General features: G+C 42.2%; 1 protein-coding gene across 4 annotated transcripts in view; it reads right to left on the bottom strand.

The window, feature by feature from the left end:
- Nucleotides 1-5,132: 5,132 nt before the first annotated feature.
- KIDINS220 (kinase D interacting substrate 220) overlaps nt 5,133-23,376 on the bottom strand; it is a 157,951-nt gene continuing 139,707 nt past the window's right edge. For 2 of the 4 annotated variants that reach the window (XM_088479502.1, XM_088479500.1), the window contains 5 exons: nt 12,005-12,142; nt 11,205-11,303; nt 9,995-10,228; nt 7,811-9,029; nt 5,133-7,655 (listed from right to left, as the gene is read on the bottom strand). In XM_088479502.1, coding sequence (XP_088335628.1) covers nt 7,618-7,655; nt 7,811-9,029; nt 9,995-10,228; nt 11,205-11,303; nt 12,005-12,142 — 1,728 coding nt within the window. In that variant the 3' untranslated portion in view covers nt 5,133-7,617. Of the gene's footprint in view, nt 9,030-9,994; nt 10,229-11,204; nt 11,304-12,004; nt 12,143-23,143; nt 23,201-23,376 lie in introns of all 4 variants that reach the window. The other 2 variants (XM_088479499.1, XM_088479501.1) reach the window with 2 other exon arrangements.

The raw sequence follows: 23,376 nt of genomic DNA, 5'->3' as shown, positions 1-23,376 counted from the left end.
CATTCATTTTAATACAGTCTAAAATCGTTCAAATCATTGGTAAAATCATTCAATCATTCATCTGACAGTGTGTATGCACCATAACTCTCGACACTTGTGATGAGATAATGTTTATGGTCGCAGTGTGTGTGTGTGCGCATGTGTAAATATAAGGCTATTGGTACCGCAGATCAAGCTTTACTACAGGTCACAGCACTCCAAGATAAAGACTGCTATCCTAATCTTCATTCACCTGCACCTTTAAAATATAAGCGGAAGATAGGAATAAGCCACAGGTATTGTGCAAGACTAATATATGATCAAGTGTGGAATCTGTCACAGGCACAGATAAGGTATATCCTGAATTATTACATACCTACGCACTTGTTTATGGCGCGTTATTTAGCATTTCCTGTCTGGGACAGTATATAATGCAGACAAGTAGAATCAAGGTCAGGCATTTAATCACTCTGGTGACCTAGACAAGTGGAACAGTGCATAAAAGAAGGTTGAGGCATTGTGATAGGGACTAATGCAAGCAATACATCAGACATCAAACGATTATAACCGAGGGAGAGAAAAAGGCATCAGTGTAATGTAAAATGACCTGAGGTTGCTAATAAATTAACTAAAATGTGATCACAGTGTACAGCGGCAAAGAATTACAGAGTGTGACATGAGGAATGAACGTAATTATTTTCCCAGAGAAGGCGGATCATAATTTGATACACAATTTGGCAGCTTATATAGCAGGACTTGCACACAGTTACCAATGACAGCGGGAGACCGGCACATTTATCCCGGTGACATTAATCTGTGTGCTCGATATGCAGGCAGTGATTATTTTCCTCTCATCTGTAAGACACAATGGTACATTGCCCTCCTAAGTTATCAGCCATATTTACAACTGTGAATGTAAAACATAATGGCAAAAGTACCATTTTGCCCATCAGAAAATCGTTGCATCAAGTTGATATTATTTTGTCACATCGATCACAAGTGTAAAAATTGTCCAGTTAACATTTTAAAGTATATGTCCATTATTTGCAGATTAACCTATCATTGATTAGGGCAGAGGTTCCCAAACGCGGTCCTCAAGGGTCCCCTACAGTTCAGGTATTAGACATATCCATGGATGAGCACAAGTGGTTAAATCAAACTATAAAATAAGTCACCTGTGCTCAACCATGGATATATCTAAAACCTGGACTGTTGGGGGAGCCTTGAGGACGGCGTTTGGGAATCTCTGGATTAGGGGTATATGTGCACCAGACCCAAAAGGGTTATTTTACAAAACCAAACCACATACTATATTCTACGTTTACCATCTTTAGTGGACAAAGCGTATGTAGTGTTTAGTCTGTGTCCTGCCCTCATCATGTCCCAAACCAAACATTATTTGGTTTCAACTGCACATCGGAAGCTTAGGGTTAGGCCCCCCCATGGGAGATTTAGGATTAGGCTGCGTGGAAGGGGGGGTTAGTTTAGGCACTTAGAGGGGGGAGGTTAGGGTTAGGCACCCCCATGGGAGACTTAGGGTTAGGCTGCGTGGAAGGGGGGTTAGTTTAGGCACTTAGAGGGGGGAGGTTAGGGTTAGGCAACCCTAAGGGAGGGTTAGGGGGGAGGTTAGGTTAGTAAATAGAAAAAAATACTCACCTGTCGGGATCTTCGCTGCCGGGCTTCCGCTGTCGGGATTTGAACCGCCGGCGGTAAATCATAGTGATTCCGCCACTATAGTCGCTGCAAGAAACATGCTAGATGCATTCTGCTAGTGTGTCTAGGAAATAATTACACAAGATTTTCTTGAGTTTATTTAGCAAATGTAAAACCTTAAATAGGATATACAACAGTTACATTACTACTGTATCAATCCCTTTATATATAAAAAAAAAAAAAAAAAATTACGTTAAGTTCATGAAAGGCTACAAAAAGCTTCACAAGTAGAATTACCTTTGGTTTGTTTCGTCAGGCAGCTATTAATGATTAATAGTCCTGCAGTGTCATGACAACTATGGCAACCACACCATTTAGTGAGCAGAGAGGCTTTGAAACACCCCTCTGAGCTGTCAGAGTTAAAATCACCCCCCTCCTTTTTGCCATCACATACATAGTGCCCAAGTGTCAGCTAAAGAAACTTGTATACCTTTGATAGAGATTTTGAAAAGGAGGTAAGGTGCTATCAAAATTTAAAATAAAAATAAATTGAGGTTGGATTGCTGCTTTAGATTATAACATGGACAAGATAGCTGAATTGTGAAGCACGTCAGAACATTACCCTATATTTGTGCATATACAAGACTTTCAAAAGTAATTAGATACTAATTTAAAACACGGGACAGCTCAATGGCACACATTGGGAGTATTGTTAATAGGTTGCTAGAAAGAGGTTTCTAACCAGACTAGTTGGTTGGAACGGAAACCTGGTAATGTAATGTATGGGAGCAAACTTATTGGTCAATTTGCTTCCAAATGCCAGAAAATGGGCAAAAAAATTGTTTTTCAGACAAGTTGCCTAAATAATTTTGATTTAACCAACTTGCCTGAGTGGCAGTTTTTACTGTTTTCCGGCACTTGGGAGCTAACTGCCACACGCTCCCATACATTACTAGGTTTTCATTCCAACCTGCCAACTAGATGGCTGATTGAAATGATAATCTTTAGGTGTATGGCCAGTTTTATTCTACACTATATGTTTTACCATTTCAGTCACATGCATTGCTAATAGGAGTAAGAAATCAAGCATACCAGCCATACTATCTCTCTCATTAGTGTGGTACCCCCAAGTTTGTTCCCAAATAGGGGTCCCCCAATTTTTTTATATACAGAGTTAACAGCTCCGTTCACATAGTACAGTGAACTTTGACCCTGCTCTCCCTGAACCCCACTGAGCATGTGCAGACAGGGAGGTAGAAAGTGCCCCTTGGTCAGCGATCCATTTTAGGAGGGAAAATCCTACCCCATTGATTGGTAGCCTGGGTGTCCAGGCAGAGATCCCTGTAGGCGGCCTGTTGCTGGATCCCCTCTGTCCACTAATAGATGCCGGACCGACAGGGAGGAGAGTGAGGGAGAGCTTATAAAATACCTTCCTCTAGGCTGTCAGTGCTGAGTCTGGGAGGAATTTCTGTAGAAAGAGTCTGGGAGGAATTTCTGTAGAAAGAGTCTGGGGAAGAATTTCTGAAAAAAGGTATGGTCTGTGAGGTGCTTCTGTGGAGTGTCCCTGGATCTGTACAAATAGGGGTGCAGTAACCCCTCTCATTTACCCTGGATTACAAATACTGCACCTGGTATGCTGTGTGTAAGGAGTTGCAGTGGAGTGCCCTTGGAGCTGTAAACATAAGGATGCTATAACTTTTATGTTTGCCCTGGATTACAATTACCAGACTTCACATTAGCCTGGAAAGCTACCTATCCAACCTGCAGGTGCATAACCCTGCTTGCAGCTAATTATTTTGCATGGACTATTTGTTGTTACAGCTGGCACACTACAAGAACCTATCCAACCTGCATGTGTTTTCCCACGTTTTTCTCAGCAAAAAGGGAGCGTTAACCCAGACTGTATTTCACAGCTATAGACTGCCGGAGCACCAATGATTCAAGCTAGACCAGCAGGTTTCATATTTAGGTCTCATTTGTTTTTTTGGTAAAGTAAAGTTCTGCAGGAATTGTGGTTCTTGTTGGTGTCACATGCTTGCCAGCTGGGGTCACCAGTAGATGACGGGGAGGTAATAAATAAATACCTTGTCATTGAATAGTGTAATTAATTTAATTCCATCTGTAAATGCTAAATATCTTCTGTTATATGTTGTTAATTATTAACAAATAATAAAATTGCGTTGCACCTTCCCTCCTGACTGGTCATTGTGTCTGCAAAAGGGGAATTCAGGCTTGCCTCTCTGTCACGGTGTGTTTTATCTGAACACGGGGAAATCGGCCACCGAAGCAATCCGAACACATCTGAACCTGGTGCTAGTGGTGCAGCACTGTACAAACCAGTCATTACATCACATTAGCAATAGGACGGACTGAACAGTAGAACTCAGTAGCTATCAACGTGCCACTATCAAAGTCTATCATCTTTCCAACAAGTCTGTTATTCACAGTTTTGCCCTGCTATGGCTTTTCTGGTCAAATGTTAGTGCCATTATTGTGAAGTGGAAATGTCTAGCAGAAACTACAGTCCTGTGGCAAAGTGTTAGGCCACCAAAGGTAACAGAATGGGATCGAGGACTGCTAAAGCAGTTAGTACGCAAAAATAATCTGTAACACAATAACTGTTTGTCAGGAGCTTCATGAATTCTGTTCCCAAGGCTGAGCAGCCATACACAGGCCTCAGATCACCATGCTCAATGCTACATGCCAACTGGTGTAAAGACATTGACATCTGCGGCGGTGAAAACACAGTCGCTGAAGTGACAGACCAGAGTTCACCATCTGACGGAGGAAGTGGAGAATGGCAGTTTCCAGGAGAACACTTCCTGTCCTAATGTCTACGGCAAAGTTTGGTGGAGGATGAATGATGATCAGAGGCTGTTTTTCATGGTTTGGCCTGAGCCACAGGGAATCCTAATGCTACAGCATACCATGACATACTTGAAAACTGCACGCTTCCAACCTTGTGGCAACAGTTTGGGGAAAACTCTTTTCTGTTTCAGCATTACAATGCCCCCCCCCCCTCTTGGATGAATGTGTGCGAATACCAGCAGCCATGTTTTAAAACCTAGTGGAAAGTCTTCCCAGATGAGAGTCGTAGGCCATTACAGCAGCAAAGATGGGAGCGACTCCATATTCATACCCATGGTTCTGGAAGGAGACGCTCAGCAAGCACATATGGGTGTGATGTTCAGGTGTCTACATACTTTTGGCCAAATAACTGGCCTGATTTAGAGTTTTATGCTGTTCGCATTGCTGCTGCATCTTTGGGTTTGCATATATCTCTGAATTAGGCCCAATGTATGTTTTAAGCATACTGAGCTGCTTTTAAAATATCAAAGACAAAAACAAAAGGTAGGTATAAGGCCAGTGCAGCTCCACCTGCTCCAAGCAATACGGCAGGGCTAAATGGTGAGGTTCTATATGAAGACAAGGTATTACTTCATGACTATTAAACAATTAAGATATACTACTCAAACCCATAATAAAAGGACAGAAGACAATGCTTGGGAGTTATTTTATTTCCACATATTTAGCACAACACTTAACACTTTGTGAAATTGAAATACGATCATGCAAGCTCCATAAATAAGTGGTAGATAGTGCTACCCTCTGTCAGAGTGTTACAGGCCTAATGCCCAGATGACTGATCTCTCGCCAACTCCTCAAACACGGACACTAACTACTGCTGAGTGTGTTGCTCAGCAACAACTTGCACGCAGGAGGGTCTGAACTGGGACCATCGCCATCACTTCAAGTAGCATTAAAGGGTGAGCTGCTGCAAAATGCCGTTTCTTCTTCTTCTTAGATAAAGACGTAAGCTATCCACAAGTGGGCGTAATGAGCCATATGTATACAGCGTGGTGTCGCACAAGTATAAATATAATTACTCATTCGAGAATACCAGATATTCCAGGCTAATATAATCTACATGTGACTCATCGAGGATAAGATACCAGCACTCTCCTTCATATCATGACAGGGTCAGGTTAGCATGGATGAATGGTGAAATGGATGGTTCTGTTACCTGGATAAGAGTCACCTGTCCCTTCCTTCAGCAATACTAGATGGTCGGTCACTTGTTTGGTCAGCAAAATGGTGTTCTACCAACCCTCACAGATATAGCGCAGGAGCATTCTGAACAATGAACATTACGCGATTATCTATGTGTCCATGGAATGACTACATCTACGCATTGGGGGGTACAGACTGCAACCTGTTCTAATAAACGATGGAGATACACCTGTTTATCCCACAAGTTTCCACTCCTACACACCAGCACACCTCGCAGATAGCTAGGTAGACTGTGTGCAGCCCTCTTTCTAGACTAGGAGAGAGAGAGTATTCCACCAAAAGTTTAGCACGTTTGTATAGTATCTTCCTGATGCAATCAGTTTTCAAGATTCTAACGGACTCTGAAATGAGTGATTGTTGGATGAGAATTTCCATGTGCGTACAGCAGAGATCAAATACCATTCCAGTGCATGTGTACTGTACGGCAATTATAGGAACAGTAGACCGTAATTGTACAATTACACTACACACCCTGCAAACAGTTTCAACACAATTGTTTGGGGTAAAAACTTCCTACCTAATCCGATCGGATTATAGATGGATGTCAACATCTACATTTAACAACGACACATTTGCCAATCACATGCCTGCAAAATCTTTAACAATTCGGTCATAAACAATCAAATGATAGGAAACTGCGTCGCCAGTTTAGGATAGTGGTAATGTGACATAAGCACCAGACGAGGATAGCAGATATTAAATGTTCTGATAATTACACGTCTAAATCATGCAAATCACTTACAGACACTGAATTCAAGAGGTTACATCACAAGCAATACACCACTGTATAGAAAGCATCATGGCACTAGACGGGCTCACTATTACACAGTTACAAATTACACTTATGATGAAGCTGTGAACTCTTTAGAATGAGAGAAAAACATACAACCATTCTAAGAACCAAGACTTACAATGATGGAATTATGGGGAGGGAAGATGGCAAAGATATGTTTGCAAATGGCATGTCAAGACCCTTGTAAAAATCTTCACACCCTTGTACACTTCGCCCACACAAAAGCAAATATTGGACTGATAATGTAAAATACATTATTATTAATTGCATTTAGTTTCTAAAACAGTAATTTCAATACATGTCAAAAGGGGGTGTGACATCATTTGGCGGGGGGTGCGGACCACAGTGGGTGACACCAAAATGCTGGCTCTTCCTCATTAACCTGGAGCCGGGGGGCTTCACTGTGGTGTTATTGTGCAGCACCTGGGTCCCAGTCACTGAGGAGGAGCCGGCAGTGGGGGTGCGTATGGTGGTTTGGGGGTGACTTATGGACCTCAGTTACTGTCATCATTATTAAATAGATCCAGGTCTGATTCAGAGGACCCTGGCAGCTGTGTTCTGATTGGTGTTTCCTGGTGGTTGTATTTAGATTTGCTACTTTTTCAAATTCAAACATCCATGCAAGTGTCTATATAAACAAAATAAAAGATGGGTAAAGTGTCAGCCCTTTTAAAAAAAAAAGGAAAAAACATTAGCATTTGTTTAAAATAAGCGTGGCCCACTCCCCAGTGCACTGCTTATTGGGCTTTACCAACCCCTTATAACCCTCTGTGTCATTCGAGGTTAATAAGCCTGATTGTAGCTGGTTGTGAAGACTATTACAAGAAGATTTTTTAAACATATCCCCATACAATGCTTTAGAAATGTAACAGGCATTTTAATGTGATAGTTATGATCTTGTTAACATATGTAATATATAAGTGCTTATGAATGTTACATTACGCATGTTTATAAAATGTGGGCATGATGGAACAACAAACAGGCTAATGAAGAGCACAAAATCTAGCGGTCTTAAACTTCCTGGAACAAGATCTTCTCTTCTTTTCTCATGGAAAAGGCAGCAGAAAGATCTGCGATGTGGAACTACGGCGGCTGACAGGATTCAGTGCTCTTTACTAGTTTTACTTGCTGGTGTGTGCATTTAAATATTTTCCAGGTCATTTTAAAGGAAACAGTGTTAAGGACCACAATCTGTTAGAGGGTTCAGTTTTGGATGGAGGTTGGCAAAAAGAAAAAATGATTACGGCAAAGAAAGGGATAAAAAAATAAAAAAATGAACTGACTGGACGGATGAAGATTGAGTTCAAAGGATACTCTCTCGCTCTTCTGCAAAGCCAGCAGTGTCACTGGTTGAGACTGTGTGCAACTCCGAAACCTCTTTGGCCAGACGGCTGTATCCTGAACGTTGACCTCTCTTGTTGGTGAAGCGCTTCAGGTTCTCATTGTGCACGGGGCTGGACCCTGGAACGACTATGATTGGAGATTCTTCTTTTGCCTCCTCGGTTGCTTCAAAGTTTTGATTTGCAGTGTTGTTGTTGAGGGTCACTGTGCTGGGAGTGCGGTTGAGATTGTAGCCTTTCTGGCAAGAAGGCCAGTTCTCCTCAGGGCTGCTGGCTATGAGACTGCTCTCTGATGGGCTTTTCTTGTCTTCAGAGCAGATAGACATGCGAGCTATGGAGGGATCCTGAAGGCCACTCAGACTATTTGGTATACCTCTCTTCCCTCGCATACGATCATCCTCGAGCTCAATAAGGTTGGCTTTTTCAAGTTGGGAATCGTCTGTGAGTTCATTGTTGAGAGAATGGTTTGGTGAACTTTCGTTGGACCTCACACCAGAGTCGGAGGAGTCTTTCTTGTCGAGGATAGGGTCAGACAAATATTCCTTTGTTTTGATGAATGTTCTGACAGCCTCAGGCGCGTAGTCAGCCACCTTGTCTGTAGTTGCGTCTTGTTTCTTGTCTTTGCCTTCCTTCAGAAGTGGAGTGCTATCGAATTCCTCGGGCCCCGACTCATCTTCATCACTCGGCAGCTTTTGGTAGCGAAGACCAGTTCCTTTAAGTTTTAGATCTGCTGCTTGGAAGAGGCTGGTTCTCTCAGCATTCTTTTTACTTGGAAGGAGCTTGGATCCAGACTGATCAGACTTCTCATCTTCTTCTGTGATTGGGTCCAAAGGAGAAGCATCTGTGGTGGAAACTGTTGAGGATGTGTAATCAACATCATTTCTCTTCAGAAGAAAGGGTTTTCTTCCCTCTTCCTGCTTGGGCTCTAAATCCTTCCCTTTATCTTGCTCTGCACTCGAATGAATGGAGCTCACAGAAGTGCTCTGTCCAATGTAGTAAGCACTGGAGCTCATTGGAGAAGACCTGCCACTGGTAGTAGAACTCACTGCACCTTCAATGTGTGCCATCTGTGCTATGTACTCCCTGTATGCATCTCTATATTCAGCTTGAACTTTATCTGTCAACTTTAAGATTTCATGAGTCGACTCCTGGGAATTGAGACTGGTCAAACTTGGGGTTCTGTGTGGCTTTCCCTGAAAGAGGAACACAGCAGACACTCTTCCGTTAGTGGCCAACTATGAGCAACCATATAAAGGCAAGATGACATTTGTAAACTGGCTTAACAACAAGACTGGCATCATTTCTGGACTACAGAGCTGGTCTAAAATTGCAACATATAAAAACCATTCGCTTTATTCCAGCAAACTTATATTTTTTCTAATGTGGTCACTAATGTACCAAATTATTATAACAAACCACCAAATAGCCTTTGTGACTATGGGTGTTTATAGAATAGTATGAATAAAGATTTCTGTATTAAATATATTTTCGATTTTCCAAGTTTAAAAATGTATCACTTTGCTGCAAGCTACTAGTTATTTTGAGGTTGAGGTTATCCTTTTACACCACCAGAGTTGCTCTGTGTCCTTGTCCTGATTGAAGGAACAGGCCATATTTTACTTGCTGACAACGAAACCTATTTTTTATGGTCATGCTAGTTATTATAGCAAGGGATATTCCAATATTGGTCAATGGATAATGGCTGAACAGTTAAAAATTTCTTTTCATGCAACCCATCTTCTCCCATACATAAATTCTGCAGTCCGATTCGGTTTAGATTTATCTATGCTCCCCCATTTAAATATTATTTTGCTACAGCCCTTGTTGCCAGCCTTGTCCTCGGGCCTCAGCAACAGTGCACAAATTTGGCTCCACCACGAGCAAAAGTGAACTTTCAATCGTATATATCCTCCAGTATCCACAAGACACTAGAACAAGTCTTGCACTATACATAATTGCCGGTTTCCAATGTTTTATCTTGTAACTTCTCTTCTCAGGCCACAGTCTAGCTGCCCTCTCAAATTTAGGTACTTCAACAGACTTCAAAATTCTCTATTATCATTGCTCACTGGTTTCTCTATGCAAACAGCTGGACTAATTACTAATCCAGCAGAATAAAGTCAACAATGAAGGACAGGTTATGTAACCGGATACTTACCTGCCAAGGAGCGCCAACATTCCGCGGGGCCTCCTCAAAGCCCAGCGCATTGAGCTCCTCGAAGCTGAAGCTGAAGTCATAGTTCTGACCGGCAAGGTCAGTGTGTGGCAACTCTGGGTTTGGCACTGTACGCCGGCCGATCTCACCGTGTGCCGCCACGTTTCTGACCGGTTCAGTCACCATCCGGGCTTCGTCGGGATGGATCTGCATGTCAGAGCTTCTCATGTCTTGAAGCTTTTTGTTGGGAGTAGATCAATATTGTTATTTTGCAAATTTAGCGAAACCCCTTCAACAACTTCATTACAATGTCAAATGACACCTCCCCGCTACACAACACCTCACTCCAACACACAACACAAGCAGAAATAAGGAAGCAAAAACAAAATCAGGACTTATTTCAAACTAATCTCTGTGTTATGACTCCATCTGTTTATGGAGAGATCCCGACAAAAGGCTCCAGGAAAACATTTTCAACAGAACAATTACGCCTGAATAATTTTCTTACAGTCATTTGCAAGGTTTTAAATACTTAATATCTTTAAAGCAAGCACTAAAGTCAATCTGTTTACAAGCTGATTAGATTAAATTATTTTAATGCAAGTATAAAAGTCACATGCTTATTACAACATTCAACAGATATCTGCACATTACACGACTGACGCACGCAGGACGCCTACTCAGAAAACAATGCAAAAATTGTATTAACACTTTGAAATGATCTGAATTCATGCAAAACTACTATTTCCAATTCACAAGCTCTGGATTGAACATGTTATAGGGTGCACAGGTGTTATGGGTCATAAAGCATTAACTCAGTTGCCACAGCTGTCCAGGACGCTGCTTACCCAGCTAACCTACAGCCTACCAATGCAGCCTGACTATGGTGGTTACTGTCCAGTATCTCAGCACCGCAAACAGGCCCCGCCCACTGTCCTGAAGTCATCAGAGTGTTATTCTGGCCAAGGATTTAAGAGCGCCCTCTAGGGACCATACCCTGTCCCTTTGCAGCTTCCTTGATACCTGACATTATTATACGCGCTCTGGATGAACTAGGATTGCATTATCACATGGTACAAATAAAAACGCCAAAGTCGCACCTGGTCACAGGTAAACATGGCTGTAACGCTGGCTATGAGACCACACAGGAGATGCATCATGTGGCAGGTTATAGACCTGGAATTGCAAGTGTAAATGTTACTACAATCCTTACCGCGCTTTTGAAAAGATGCCAATCGCCAAAATTCATGCTCATTTCCTTCCTCAGCTCGTCCATGCCGCACTGCGTCAGCACTCGCCCATTGATGTTCGCCTTCATGGGAGAGAGAATGAAAGTGAGAGGGAGGCGCGCACGTCACACTGAAATTCGCGCACTCACGCAGAATTTCCAGTCACCACACTACCCCATGTGACACTAAGGGAAGTTATTGCTGGGTATTTAATACCTTGAAGAGCGCACTTTCTGGCATTCACCCTTATGTATATACATATGTTCTTTGGGAGTATTTATTTCATGGCTGGAGCTGTAACAGGCAGGATACTCGGTGCTTGCCATTAGATATTACATTTAACGCTGTAGCGTTTGGTCAAATGACAAATTTCATTAGCATAGGACCCTCCTAAATGGGAATTCCAAGCCCTAATACATAATTTACCTATTACTGGTGACTCCGCGCCTGGAGATTTAGACAGAATATTTCAATAAATAGAACACGATAGGTTGGTTAGTCTAAGGCCACACAGGATCACACCACTGTAAGTGCTTTCATGTGAGTGAGCTGAAACCGCACAGCCCACCTCACTTGGCGTCTAGAAGATAAGTGTGACCAGATGTAACCTGCTGTGGTTAATTCAACGGGGAATGTATTGTACTCCCTACGAAGGGGCATGCGAGACTAATAATAAATACATTTCTATAAAGGTTAGGGTAGTTCAAGACCTAATGACCCTTAATGCTAGTAACAATAGTCTCCAAGGACTGGATTACACAATATAGATTATATCCAAAGTCACCTTGTGGATGGTTGCAGTGTACTGAGCCAACATGCTCTGGTCAATGCCTTCAATTTGCTTCAGTTTTTCACACACAGCGTCCACATTCATAGACGCCAGTGCAGAAGTGTGTGCTCCTACAACGCTGCCACCTGTAACCTGCAGGGGAAGGAGATGGCATAAGTACCTCATATAAGCAGCACTGTATTCCCCACCAATACCATGGAACGCCCTTCATACATCTTCCCTATAGGCTCCGCGCTCAATAGGTCTGCTCCCAATAAGTGTTCCTGATAATGTATCACCATTTTATTCTAACCAAATAACTTACAATACGACTATACAGTGTGTTAAACAATACTTGGTACTTGGTCATTCACCACAGCAAGAACATGTAATATAACCATGCGTGCACTAACCTATACCTGCATTATTTTGGTATAAGCAACGTCAGAATGTTAGCGCCATTTTAGGACCCATTGTCTTTTTCATGCTATGTTTATGAGGAATTGGTAATATTCCTTGGTTCCTAATAGGCTGCTTGTTTTTGTCTTTTGCGCAATTTGGGATTCAAATTTGTCTATATTAACGTCAGAATGTTGACACCAGAACTTCGACATGGTCTGAATGTCAACAATACCTTGTTACTCTAACAGCAGCCTAACCCTAATGCTCATATTGATAATGTAGAAATGCTTAATGTCGGCTTGACAATCTGATTGAATATGTCAACATTCTGAACCATTCAACATTACAGTGTCGACATTTTGAACGCCGACATGGTAACTACATACCCCCTTTACGCTATAAGAAATTGAACACCACAAAAATGTAGGGACTTCGATTGGGAAGGAGACATTCAACTCAAATTCTTCAAAACACTTCTTATTTAAAAAGACATTGTAAAATGGTAGTAGGGATGGGTAACACAAAGAACGAACTTTAGGTGGTTTAATGGATCTATATAAACATGACGGCAATACTGCAACCAAGCTTCTGACAAGCCAGGCTTTCTAAGGCAAACACTTACAGAAAGATAATAGTTTGCACAAACTTATGGAGCGTACACACGGTCAGATTTGTCAGACTTGTCAGATTTGTCAGATGAACGATTGAACGATTAAACGATCTGAACGATTTGAACGATTTGACCAAAGTTTTGAACGATTTGAACGATTGAACGATTTTTGACTGCATTAAAATGAATGGAATCGTCCAAGTCTGACTGCAAACCCATCAGATGTCAGAAATCGTTATCTGACCATCGGGAACGCGCATCGTTGATCGTCCATCGTTCAGGCATGTCAGATATGAACGATTTTCCTTCAGATATGAACGACTGAACGATTTTTAAATCGTTATCGTTCATATCTGAAGGAAAAATCTGATCGTGTGTATGCACCATAAATTGCCATTCACCAGATTATAAAATGTATTGGACTAGTATATGGGTAAAGAAATAGTTAATGATCTCCAGGTCAAGTGATCACAATTATAGAGCACGGCACGAAGAAAGGGGATGAATAAATTGATGCAATTAATCTTACAATATATAGAAGTCTTTATTACCCACCATATTCGAGCTAAAAGGGAATGAGACAATTATTGACAGCTTGTTAATAACCATTTGAGAATTCTGGTCATCAACTTCCTGCAGCTTTCCGTAGAAATAGAAGCACATGAACTTGCAACCTATCCACTTCTTAGATGGAGATTTCAGCTGACCTGTATAGCCATCACATCCTTTCTTTGTAATAATCACAAAAGAACTATGTAGCAGCGCTCTATCAGGCATAGGGAATCAAAGACAATGACTGCAAAGGTTTAAAAACCACCTTTTTAATCAACGGGTTATGGATTTAAACACAATTTGGAAGGCTCAATTATAAATGCAGAATGTCATGGCCTTAACACTCAGCACCTCATTTCAGACTTGTAATAGAGTTACCGTATATATGGCTGACAGATCATGAAACTTGTTTAGAACATGTGGCTACCTTCTCTATACTGACACGGATGACAACTAACCTGTATGTGCTTTAGTCTTACACTGCTGTAGCCAAAACTTAATGCACATACTTGAGAAAATGTATTGAAGCTGGTGAACAGATGAGGCACTATAACAGGAGCAGAACCGGGTATCACCGAGCCCCATAGTAAAATCTACATAGGGGCCCTGCGATGTCACTGTAGCTCCTGGGGCCCTCTAGTACAGGGAGTGGAGCCTCTTCCAGCCAGGTACGGATATTTGTCATGTCACAGACAGGCGGCCTCCTTTATTTGTAGGTGACTACAGAATATTACTTATCACAAGTAGCATTTGGGATACAAGCATACTAATGCAAATTATCTTTACAGATTATATAGCATTACCCCCGTGCTCATTGCCAGACGAGTCCCGCAAAATGCCTTATAGTAAGCCACTGATAAAGAGCAATCAGACGCAGAAGCAATGTATTACAGTGAGGTGCAGTGCTCAGCCTATGCTGGGAGGTGTAAGCTCCTATGTCTAGCTGTAACATAGCATGGGTATAAACAATGTACAATATAAACTATTGCATGTTTAGTGAGAAAAAACATAACACTACAGATGTGCCCTGCTACAGCTTAGCTGCGTATGCAGCAAATCGCGGCACGCATGGCACGAGGCAACCGCCCACGAGCAGATATGCGCACTGCGTTTGCACCCGTGCCTCCATAGGACTGCATGGTGCAATCGCAGTGCGCGCCATAGCATACGATATGCTGCTGCGGTTAACCGCATGGCGCGATGCGTGCGCACATTTATAGCGCGACTGGCAAAGATGTAGCAGGACACATCTGTAATTGTAGATTTATGCTGATTATGTACAGACATTGTAATCAGGACGAATGATAAATAGGCTTCTAGTAATATTCATAAAGGTTACTGCATCAATTAGTGACTACATTATTTGTAGATGTAGGGAGGCAATGTGACATTGTCAGTATGTCGACATTGCCAGAATGTTGACACCCAATTTTAGAATTAGGGTTAGTGTTAGGCTGCAACTTGGGTTAGGGTCTAGCTGTGATTAGTGTTTGGTTACATGAAAATTACATACAATATTGCATTGCCAATATAACGACGGTTGATATTTCACAATGTCGGCATTACGTCCGTGTTGACACTATGTCGACATTCTATACTACACACGTAAACAGTTCTGTATTCGTTCAATTCAAGGTTCAGTTTACTGTACAAGCTAGGGACAGAGAGCCCACTGAGACCCAGGGTCACCCAGCACTATTGTGGTGTACAGGAATCCAGTAAGGACATCTGAAGAGAGTAAACATGTTCTGTACAACAGGAAATCACTTGCAAAATGTTTTTTTCTTCATAATTTGTGACACTTCCTCCAAATGAGTTTATATTGGAAGAGAGACATGAATATGGAGGAAATGCATAGCAATATACAGCTACAAGCATGCTGGTAAAATATTAAATCATGCATAAAAAGGTGCTTACTGTACTGTCTAATAGGGAGGACAGTATCTAAAAATCTGCATTTGGCCCTGTACTAGTGATCCAATGAACTGGACAGGGGCGCAAGATCTATGTAGAATGGATGGTAGCATATCTCAGAGCAGTGTGTTGCTGGCCTGTGCCCTCTGCACTAGGTAGATGTGGAAAGAATGAGCGGGAAGCACTGGTGTTATGTGCTGACGGTACTTGAAAGCTGGCTGCATTGTCTTCCTAGTTGTTCTGTGTCTCCGATGGAAAATACCGCAGGCTGATGCCAGGGCAGAACGCACGCACGTGATAGGACACAGGGGAATTCTGGGTTAGCACTGTCCAACTTCAACATGGCGTAAACTTTTATGTGCACACTCACCAGCTAACAAACATAACACACAATGACAAAGGAGAAAAGATACACTAATGATTTGTGTGTATCAGCACAAATACTGCAACACTGGTTACTGGGCTACAGGCAGGCTGAAACAGATGGTAGATTACACCAGCCTTGTGACCATGAAAAGAGATCAGTCCAGAGTGTCGAAATGAATGGAAAATAATTGTGGCCAACGCCTTTTACGTACATATGACCACAGAGGCAGCCATTTTGTGAACTGAACTATTATGCAGCCCATCATTCAACCAGGAATATGCTGCATTCCCATGAATATGGTTGTAGTCCACAAAATAGCTCCCTCCACTGTAATATCCAACGCTACGCAGGCAGACTAAGGATGAGACAGCATGGTGTTCTATTACCACATTACAATGGTTAGGTTACCACCCAAAGCATGCACACTACCACCAGCCACTGACACTCAGGGACACAATAACTCACCAATACAGTAGAGACACACACACACACACACACCGGTACAACTATAATTCAATTGTCCCCTGCTCAACACATCTTCCATTGTAAGCTTAAGTGGGCATGGCTATCTTTACCTTCCGTTTCAGGTCACTATTAGTTATTAATATCATGATTGCTTCAATGTACAGCGCTGTGTAATGCAGCATGTGTTATAAATAATACAGTACAATAATATAAAGTCTGTACTGGAGAGTAACAAACCTACAAATAGTCCATGCATGTCTGTGGTGTAACACACCACAGGAGGAACGCAATCTATGTAAGATGTGAGGTCAGTCTGTCCCCTTAGAAAGAGGAGACAGAGTGCAGTATGACTGTCATGTGAGAGTGGGATGTTCTGTTGTGATACAAGACATATAATATATGCTTCATGTCTCCAAGTCATACATGTTATTGCTCACCACATGAGTTGTTATACACCACTTGAAGTGAGCTATTACAGAGAATTCACAGTGCTGAACCTCTGGGAAGGGTTGTGGCACAATTTCCTCTTTAGGTTGTACAATCATTCTGCAGAAGAGCGACGCGGTACGGGGAGATTTCATAATGGCAGCGGATTCCGGACTAAAGGCCCTCACAGGTATGGTAACTTAGATAAAGCCCTGCACACATGTTCCCTGGTGGCTCACCAGTGGAGGTCGCCTGGGCAGCTCTTCAAACAAACGTGCTTCTCAGTTAGCCACAAATTATAGAAATATACAAATAATAACAAAACTAGATACATCAGCTGGAGAAGCCATAGTGACTGTTATTAGTGTGGGCAGGGCCTTATGTCTCTAATAAATATATCTATTACACTCATACAGTGTAAGATGTAATAAAAAAAAAATTAAGATGACTGTATACATTGTCAGCTGATCCAATTCCTTCTTCTCCTAAACCGCCGGTATCCAGAAGGTCAAGTAGTGGGGGGGCAGGAAGGGTCAGGGTCAGGCACTATGCAGGGAGGGTTAGGATACCTATCAAGAGGTGTCTGTATCCTAACCCTGTCTGGATGCCAGCATCAAAATTTGGACTGCGAGATCCCGTACCCAACCCCCGAGTCCATCTCACCCATCCAAACAGTATTATCGCCCCAGCTCGCCTTTGTCCCATGTGCCCCTGCTGTATCATTCAGCTTTATATCCTGCACTTCCTATATTTCTGTTCTCTCCCAGCATTTCCTATTATTGTTCTGCCCCCCAGCCAACCATTCCTTTTGTCTACTGTAACCCCCCCCCCCCATTCTCTCTTTTCCCTCAACCAGATTTCTCCTTAACTGTACTTCAGCCAATCATCAGATCCTGCAGATGAGCATCAGCCAATAAAATAAAGTTCAAAGTGCAGACCCGTTCTCATTGGCGCGTTTTCAGGCTTCTAATGATGGTCATGTGTCCTTGACATACTGAGGCGGCTGTCATTGGGCTAATCAGCTGCATTAAGTTCCTGTGCAGGGGCGTGTATGGCTCAGGCCACCCCTGATGAGGAGCCCTAGATGCCTGCACCCACTTTTCATCTAGCCCTCCTCCATACCACCCCCAATCCTCACCTGACCCACCCCCACTCAACCAGCCATTAGAAAATGCTCGGAACTACACAGTGGACAGAAAGGAGCAGGCACAGAAGTGAATGCACAATTACGGGGGCACATGCCCACTGCCCTAACCCCCTCTCCTCACCCAGCTCTGACTCGGAACCAGTGACATCAAGGCACTTCTGAAAGGAACATCTCCTTTTGTGCCATAGCAATATCACAGCTATAGGCTTATCATGGATATTGGTTCGGCCCACAAAATGGCCCCTTCCCCTGTATGCGGGTGACAAGGGCTCTAAACCCACCACCACTATAACAGGCTGAAGTAAACACGATCGGTTAGCACTCCCTGCAATACAGGGCTGTTATGTACTCATCTAGAGTATAGGGTTAAGCTGCTGATTCAGCACGCTCGGTGTATTAGTATGCAGGCAGCAATCTGCCCACAACACATTAATGTGGGATGAAAAATTTGCTCCATAACGATTTTATGTCACGTACCATCCATTTCAAATATGCAGATCAATATCTCTCCCCACAAGCAGTGTTTTATCCAACCGGCCCTCTCCACTGTGTTATGTATAAATACAGAGCAGTAGCTGAACCACGCACGTTTCTCCATCTCAGTTTTATTTTATGTTTTGTTACAGACTTGGAGGGAGACGGTGAAGAGAGAGAGAGAGAGGGGGAAAGTACTCTATACAAATCTGAAAAGCAATTTCGGCAAAAGAAGAAGGTTTTTGTCAGGGCGGCGTGGCCCCGCCGTGCGCCCCGCTCAGCCAGACTGAAGGAAACCGCTCTACCTGTTTTCATTTATTTGACACTGATTTACATGGCTGTATGGAGACGGGAATGAGAGAAAAATTCAAGAAAATTTTTTCTTTACACTGACAATTTTTTATTTTTACAAAACTACTGGACTTATTTAGGGGCGAATATATACCAAAGACTGGGAAAACATTATGTCAAAGTAAATTGATCTAATAGGAAAAGGTACCTTTCAATAGCTAAACACAAAAGCCCTTTCCCTGACAGGATTTGAAACGTTTACGTTTGTATTTTTTTAATCTTGTCAAACATGATGCAAGCTATTGTTCACTGTTATCAGTCACTGTGGAAGCTACTGTATTCTTTCAACAGTGATGTGCGATAGGCTCCCTAAAGATCAGTTTTCACTGAAGAATTACTTCCCAGAGTACACAGCTGAAAGGAAACCACCACTCGTCGCTGCATGGAAGTTTCCCCTGACCACCAGGGGGAGCCATATTACCAAAAAGCAGCCATTAAAATGACAGAAGGTATCTGCACATGGGAATCGGGGAATGGCTAGATATATATGTTGGCGGCAACCAAGCCAATATTTTTTTTTTTCTTACTACCAATTAAAATATGACCAGATTTAAATTATATTATGTCTAGTTTGTATATTAGTGCAATTATTAAGATTTGCAATTGTTTAAGTGGTTTGCTTTTAGGCAATTACCTACATCATCATAAATCAATTGAAAGTAAGTTTGTTAAATGCGTGATCTTCCTAAACATCTCTAATTTTATCAGTCTCCAAAATGTGACGGTAAGTCCTCAAGAGTGGTCTGTAGTCATGCAAAATGCAAGATCACCATCATACGTCCATGGCGGAGTACTGTGCTACGACTCTACGGCGTTGCTCCCCTGCGCGGTGTTGCTAGAGGTCCGTTACTTTACAGCGACACCACCACTGGTTATGGACACATAATTTGTTGCAAAATTTGCACTACACCCGAGCAACCAATTAAAACACTTAATTTCATTACTGAACTTTCACTAGGCAAATAGAAGCCAATTACTGATTGGTCACAATGTTCGTGACTGAGCACTGATACGGTCACTATATAGATATAATATGTAGGAGAAGGAAACCAACAAAGGCATAGAGATATAAATATTCCAATATTAAACAGCAGTTTCCCAAAAGGGCAATGTTAAAGTTATTTTTTGCTGTTTGTATTCTACTTATGTACCTATGAACCTGGGAAAGTTCATCAATCAAGTGTTGCTGCAGGTTAGATGGCTATGGGGGCTTACCTAGTAACTACCTAAATCTATACGCACCATTCTTTTAGGTTTGGACTGATCAAACAACAGGTTATATTCAATATCGATAAACAGATGTACAGTATCTTTGTCCAGTGAGCTGTCAAGGTCATCATACATAACGCCTTGTAACGGTCAGTACCAGTAACAGCTTCGGAAGAACTACAAATAAACATCTCATATTTGCACCATATGACTTTCAGTACAATGATACCCGTCCACAGTGCACTTCCTTGTGCTTTACAGAAAGCATTTGACTGTTACTCGTGTTGTTTGCTCTTTGTAAGTATAATCCCTACCACGAAACAGGCCCGGTGAGGGCTGTAAGCTGCTCGGGCACAGTGTCAGCAGCCGTATTGCTTCAAATGACTGCAGTAAGAGGGTTATCCTGGCATTAGACAGAGACTGTTATGTTCTCGTCTGAATGTGGAAAACAGGCTCTAGGCGACCAGGAATGTAAGACTGAGCAGATTTGATGATCGTAATTTGTTGGCTGATACAGGCTTGTTTGCTCCCAAGAAAAAGGCTCAGTCGACTTACATGGGAATGGTAGCAGGTCCTTCCCAAAGCAATGTCGTTTCCCTAAGCCTGATCATACTTCCACACCGGCAGCTGTACAGTGATTGGCACAGGATACCACTGTATCAGACCAACATTAGAGCGCACAGACAGCGTTCATTACAGGTTTGAACTGCGGAACACGTGCAGAAGGAAAAAGGTATTACATTGAGAGGTGCACCAAGGCGCAGGATGTTTTAGAGCAGGAGTAGAGGTTATCACAGTGAGCGGAGCACCAAGGCACAGAATGATTTATCCCAATTAACTTAAATAGTCCGGCTATTTACAGTCATTGTGGACTGTTCTACTAAAAATAAGAGTTATGGTAGACATTATCTAGATAACTCCATTTATTCGAGGTCCATAGGGACACCATGGGGATATTATGGTTGGAGACCATGCACCAAACAGTTAAAGCTTCAGCTCCCAGGATGCCATATATCCCCCGCCCCTAGCCATAGTACTTCAGTTTAGTTAACAAGCCTCAAGGCAGGAGAAGGAAGAGCAATCGTACATCAGAAACACTATTAAGGTGTCCATGAACTAGGCGATTAAAATGAGCGATTGAAAGATAACGGCGTCGTTATCGTTCAATAGTTTATTAATCGTTTGAAGATCGTTCACTAGAATTTTCAAAAAGCGCACCCACTGGTCGTTTTAGACCACCCATCATCGTGCAAACAAGCCGGTCAACCTGACGGCAGCATGTTAGCGGATGATTGATGTCCCTATACTGAAGAACTGCTCGATCAGTGTAGGCACATCACATAATAAACAGACAAACGACTGCAAGATTACAATGTCTATAATCGTGCAGTCTTTTGCCTGTCTTCTAGTGTATGGGCAGCATTACATAATATGAGGGAATCTGTGCCCCCAAAAAATGTACCCATGCAGCCAGGAAACACACAGAGGATAAACCCCACAATGACGCTAGTGTGACGTTAAACTCTCACAGCTCTCCACAGCCAAGAGAAACAAGTGTGATCCTAAAAAATTCTGTGACAACGCAATACGGTTGCTGCTACTAATAGACAAAGAGCTGGGCTTTATCTACAATAATCAAAAATGAGGGAATTTGTGCCCAAAAAAAATGTACCCATGCAGCCAGGTGTGTCAGGGTTGGTGCCCTGTGGACCTCGAAGAAAAAGGAATTATCTAGGTAACTCTACCATAACTCTTATTTTCTTCTTCAGGGTCCATAGGGATCCACATGGATAACATGGGGGATGTCCTAAAGCAGTTGTGGTGATAGATATGTTATGGGTCTTATTTTAAGAGAGACTAAAGCACTGATTGCCTATCAATGGCGTACTGCTGTAGTGCCTAGCCTGGACACTATGGAGGCCAAGGTTCAAGCCCATTGTGTTATTTTACAGGAAGGGGGAAACTTAGGTTTAGGCACTAACGGAGTGTTAGGGTGCGGGGTGGGGATGGTTAGGCTACAAGAAGGGAGGGTTAGGGTGAGAAGGATGGGAGGGTAAGTATACTTACTCGACCCGTCGGGATACCAACCATCGGGATGCCGCTGATGGTATTGTGACAGGAGGCATCCCTACAGCCGGCATTACATACCCATTCCCTTAATCACTACCAATTAATTCCAGGATTCTTAACATTAAGGGGTATGGCCAATTGGGATGTGGGCATAGCAAGTGGCTTTGGTAACATGGGGTGTGGCTGGGTGATCAGATGCATAGCCTGCCTCAATTCCTTTCCAATGGGAAATTAAACAGTCATTTACTGGATAACGGACTCTGAATCACTTTATAGTTGATACACTGAAATTGAGGACTTGTAAAGCAAGTACATTTTCATATTCAATTGCAGTGTTAATAATGTACAAGTATAGCTGCTCCTCACCTCTGGAGATCTACGCCCTATTGATCTACAATAAGCATTTGTCAATGGATGTTACCAGTACCCATCTGTATGAATGGGATATGTTCCGTCCCAGCCACTACATCTGGTTTGTACAGCGTAAGAGGACGCCCTCTTTGTAAATAAGGTCTAGTATTGAGTCGTGCTGCATTTTTCATTTGCTCACATAAGAAATAAAATTATTTCACATCCAAAAATGGCTATTTATATACGTACAGTATTTTATTAAAAATATTGAAAACATTTGTCTTGTGAAATTGCCGCTTCAGTTATTGTTTGGTTCCTATCATCCTACTTTTCATCTCCTATTACTGATATTCTTGCACAAGCAGATATACAGTCCAGAAATATCCTATGTCCCCCCCCAGCAGACACGAATGATAATATACTAGGTTACCAAAGGCAGAAGGTTGTTAGAGGAAGAAAACTTACCACGTATAACATAGTACATGCATAGACATATAATACAGTAAATGTATTTTTTTATATATACAGTATATATATATGTATGTGTGTGTGTGATACAAGTATGTAATATAGAGTACATTTCCATAGACTGACCATCACTAAATTAGTTGATTTAATGTACAACATAGAAGTATAAGCTGAACAACAATATAAGTAAATATACAAGACAGTGAGTCACACTATTAGTTTCTTGGCTAGTCTATTGCATGTATATCAATGAACGGCTGATGCACGGTTAGTGATGCCAGCGTTAAAGGGACTGATCCTAAAGCAATGGGATGCCACAGCACACCACCACACTACTACAGGCGTTACCAGAGGCGAGTGTGTGGGAGTAGACAGAGTCTCCGCGGCATCTTCTTCAATAATGTCCTAAGTAACACAATAATGTGCACAGGCTGAAAAGGTTTCCCCCACAGTCACAATGTTACACCGCAAACACACAGTACACACCATGCTAGCAGAAATACTAAAGAGAAAAAAAAACTTCCCTAAGAAACGTCAACTACAGCATTCAGTTCTAAAGGGGAACTAAGCCTGTGGGGAAA

The sequence above is a fragment of the Taudactylus pleione genome, unplaced genomic scaffold (genome assembly GCF_031769625.1).
Source record: "Taudactylus pleione unplaced genomic scaffold, aTauple2 ptg000238l, whole genome shotgun sequence".
In the NCBI taxonomy this organism is placed as follows: domain Eukaryota; kingdom Metazoa; phylum Chordata; class Amphibia; order Anura; family Myobatrachidae; genus Taudactylus; species Taudactylus pleione.
This window is presented reverse-complemented; position numbering and strand designations above follow the sequence as displayed.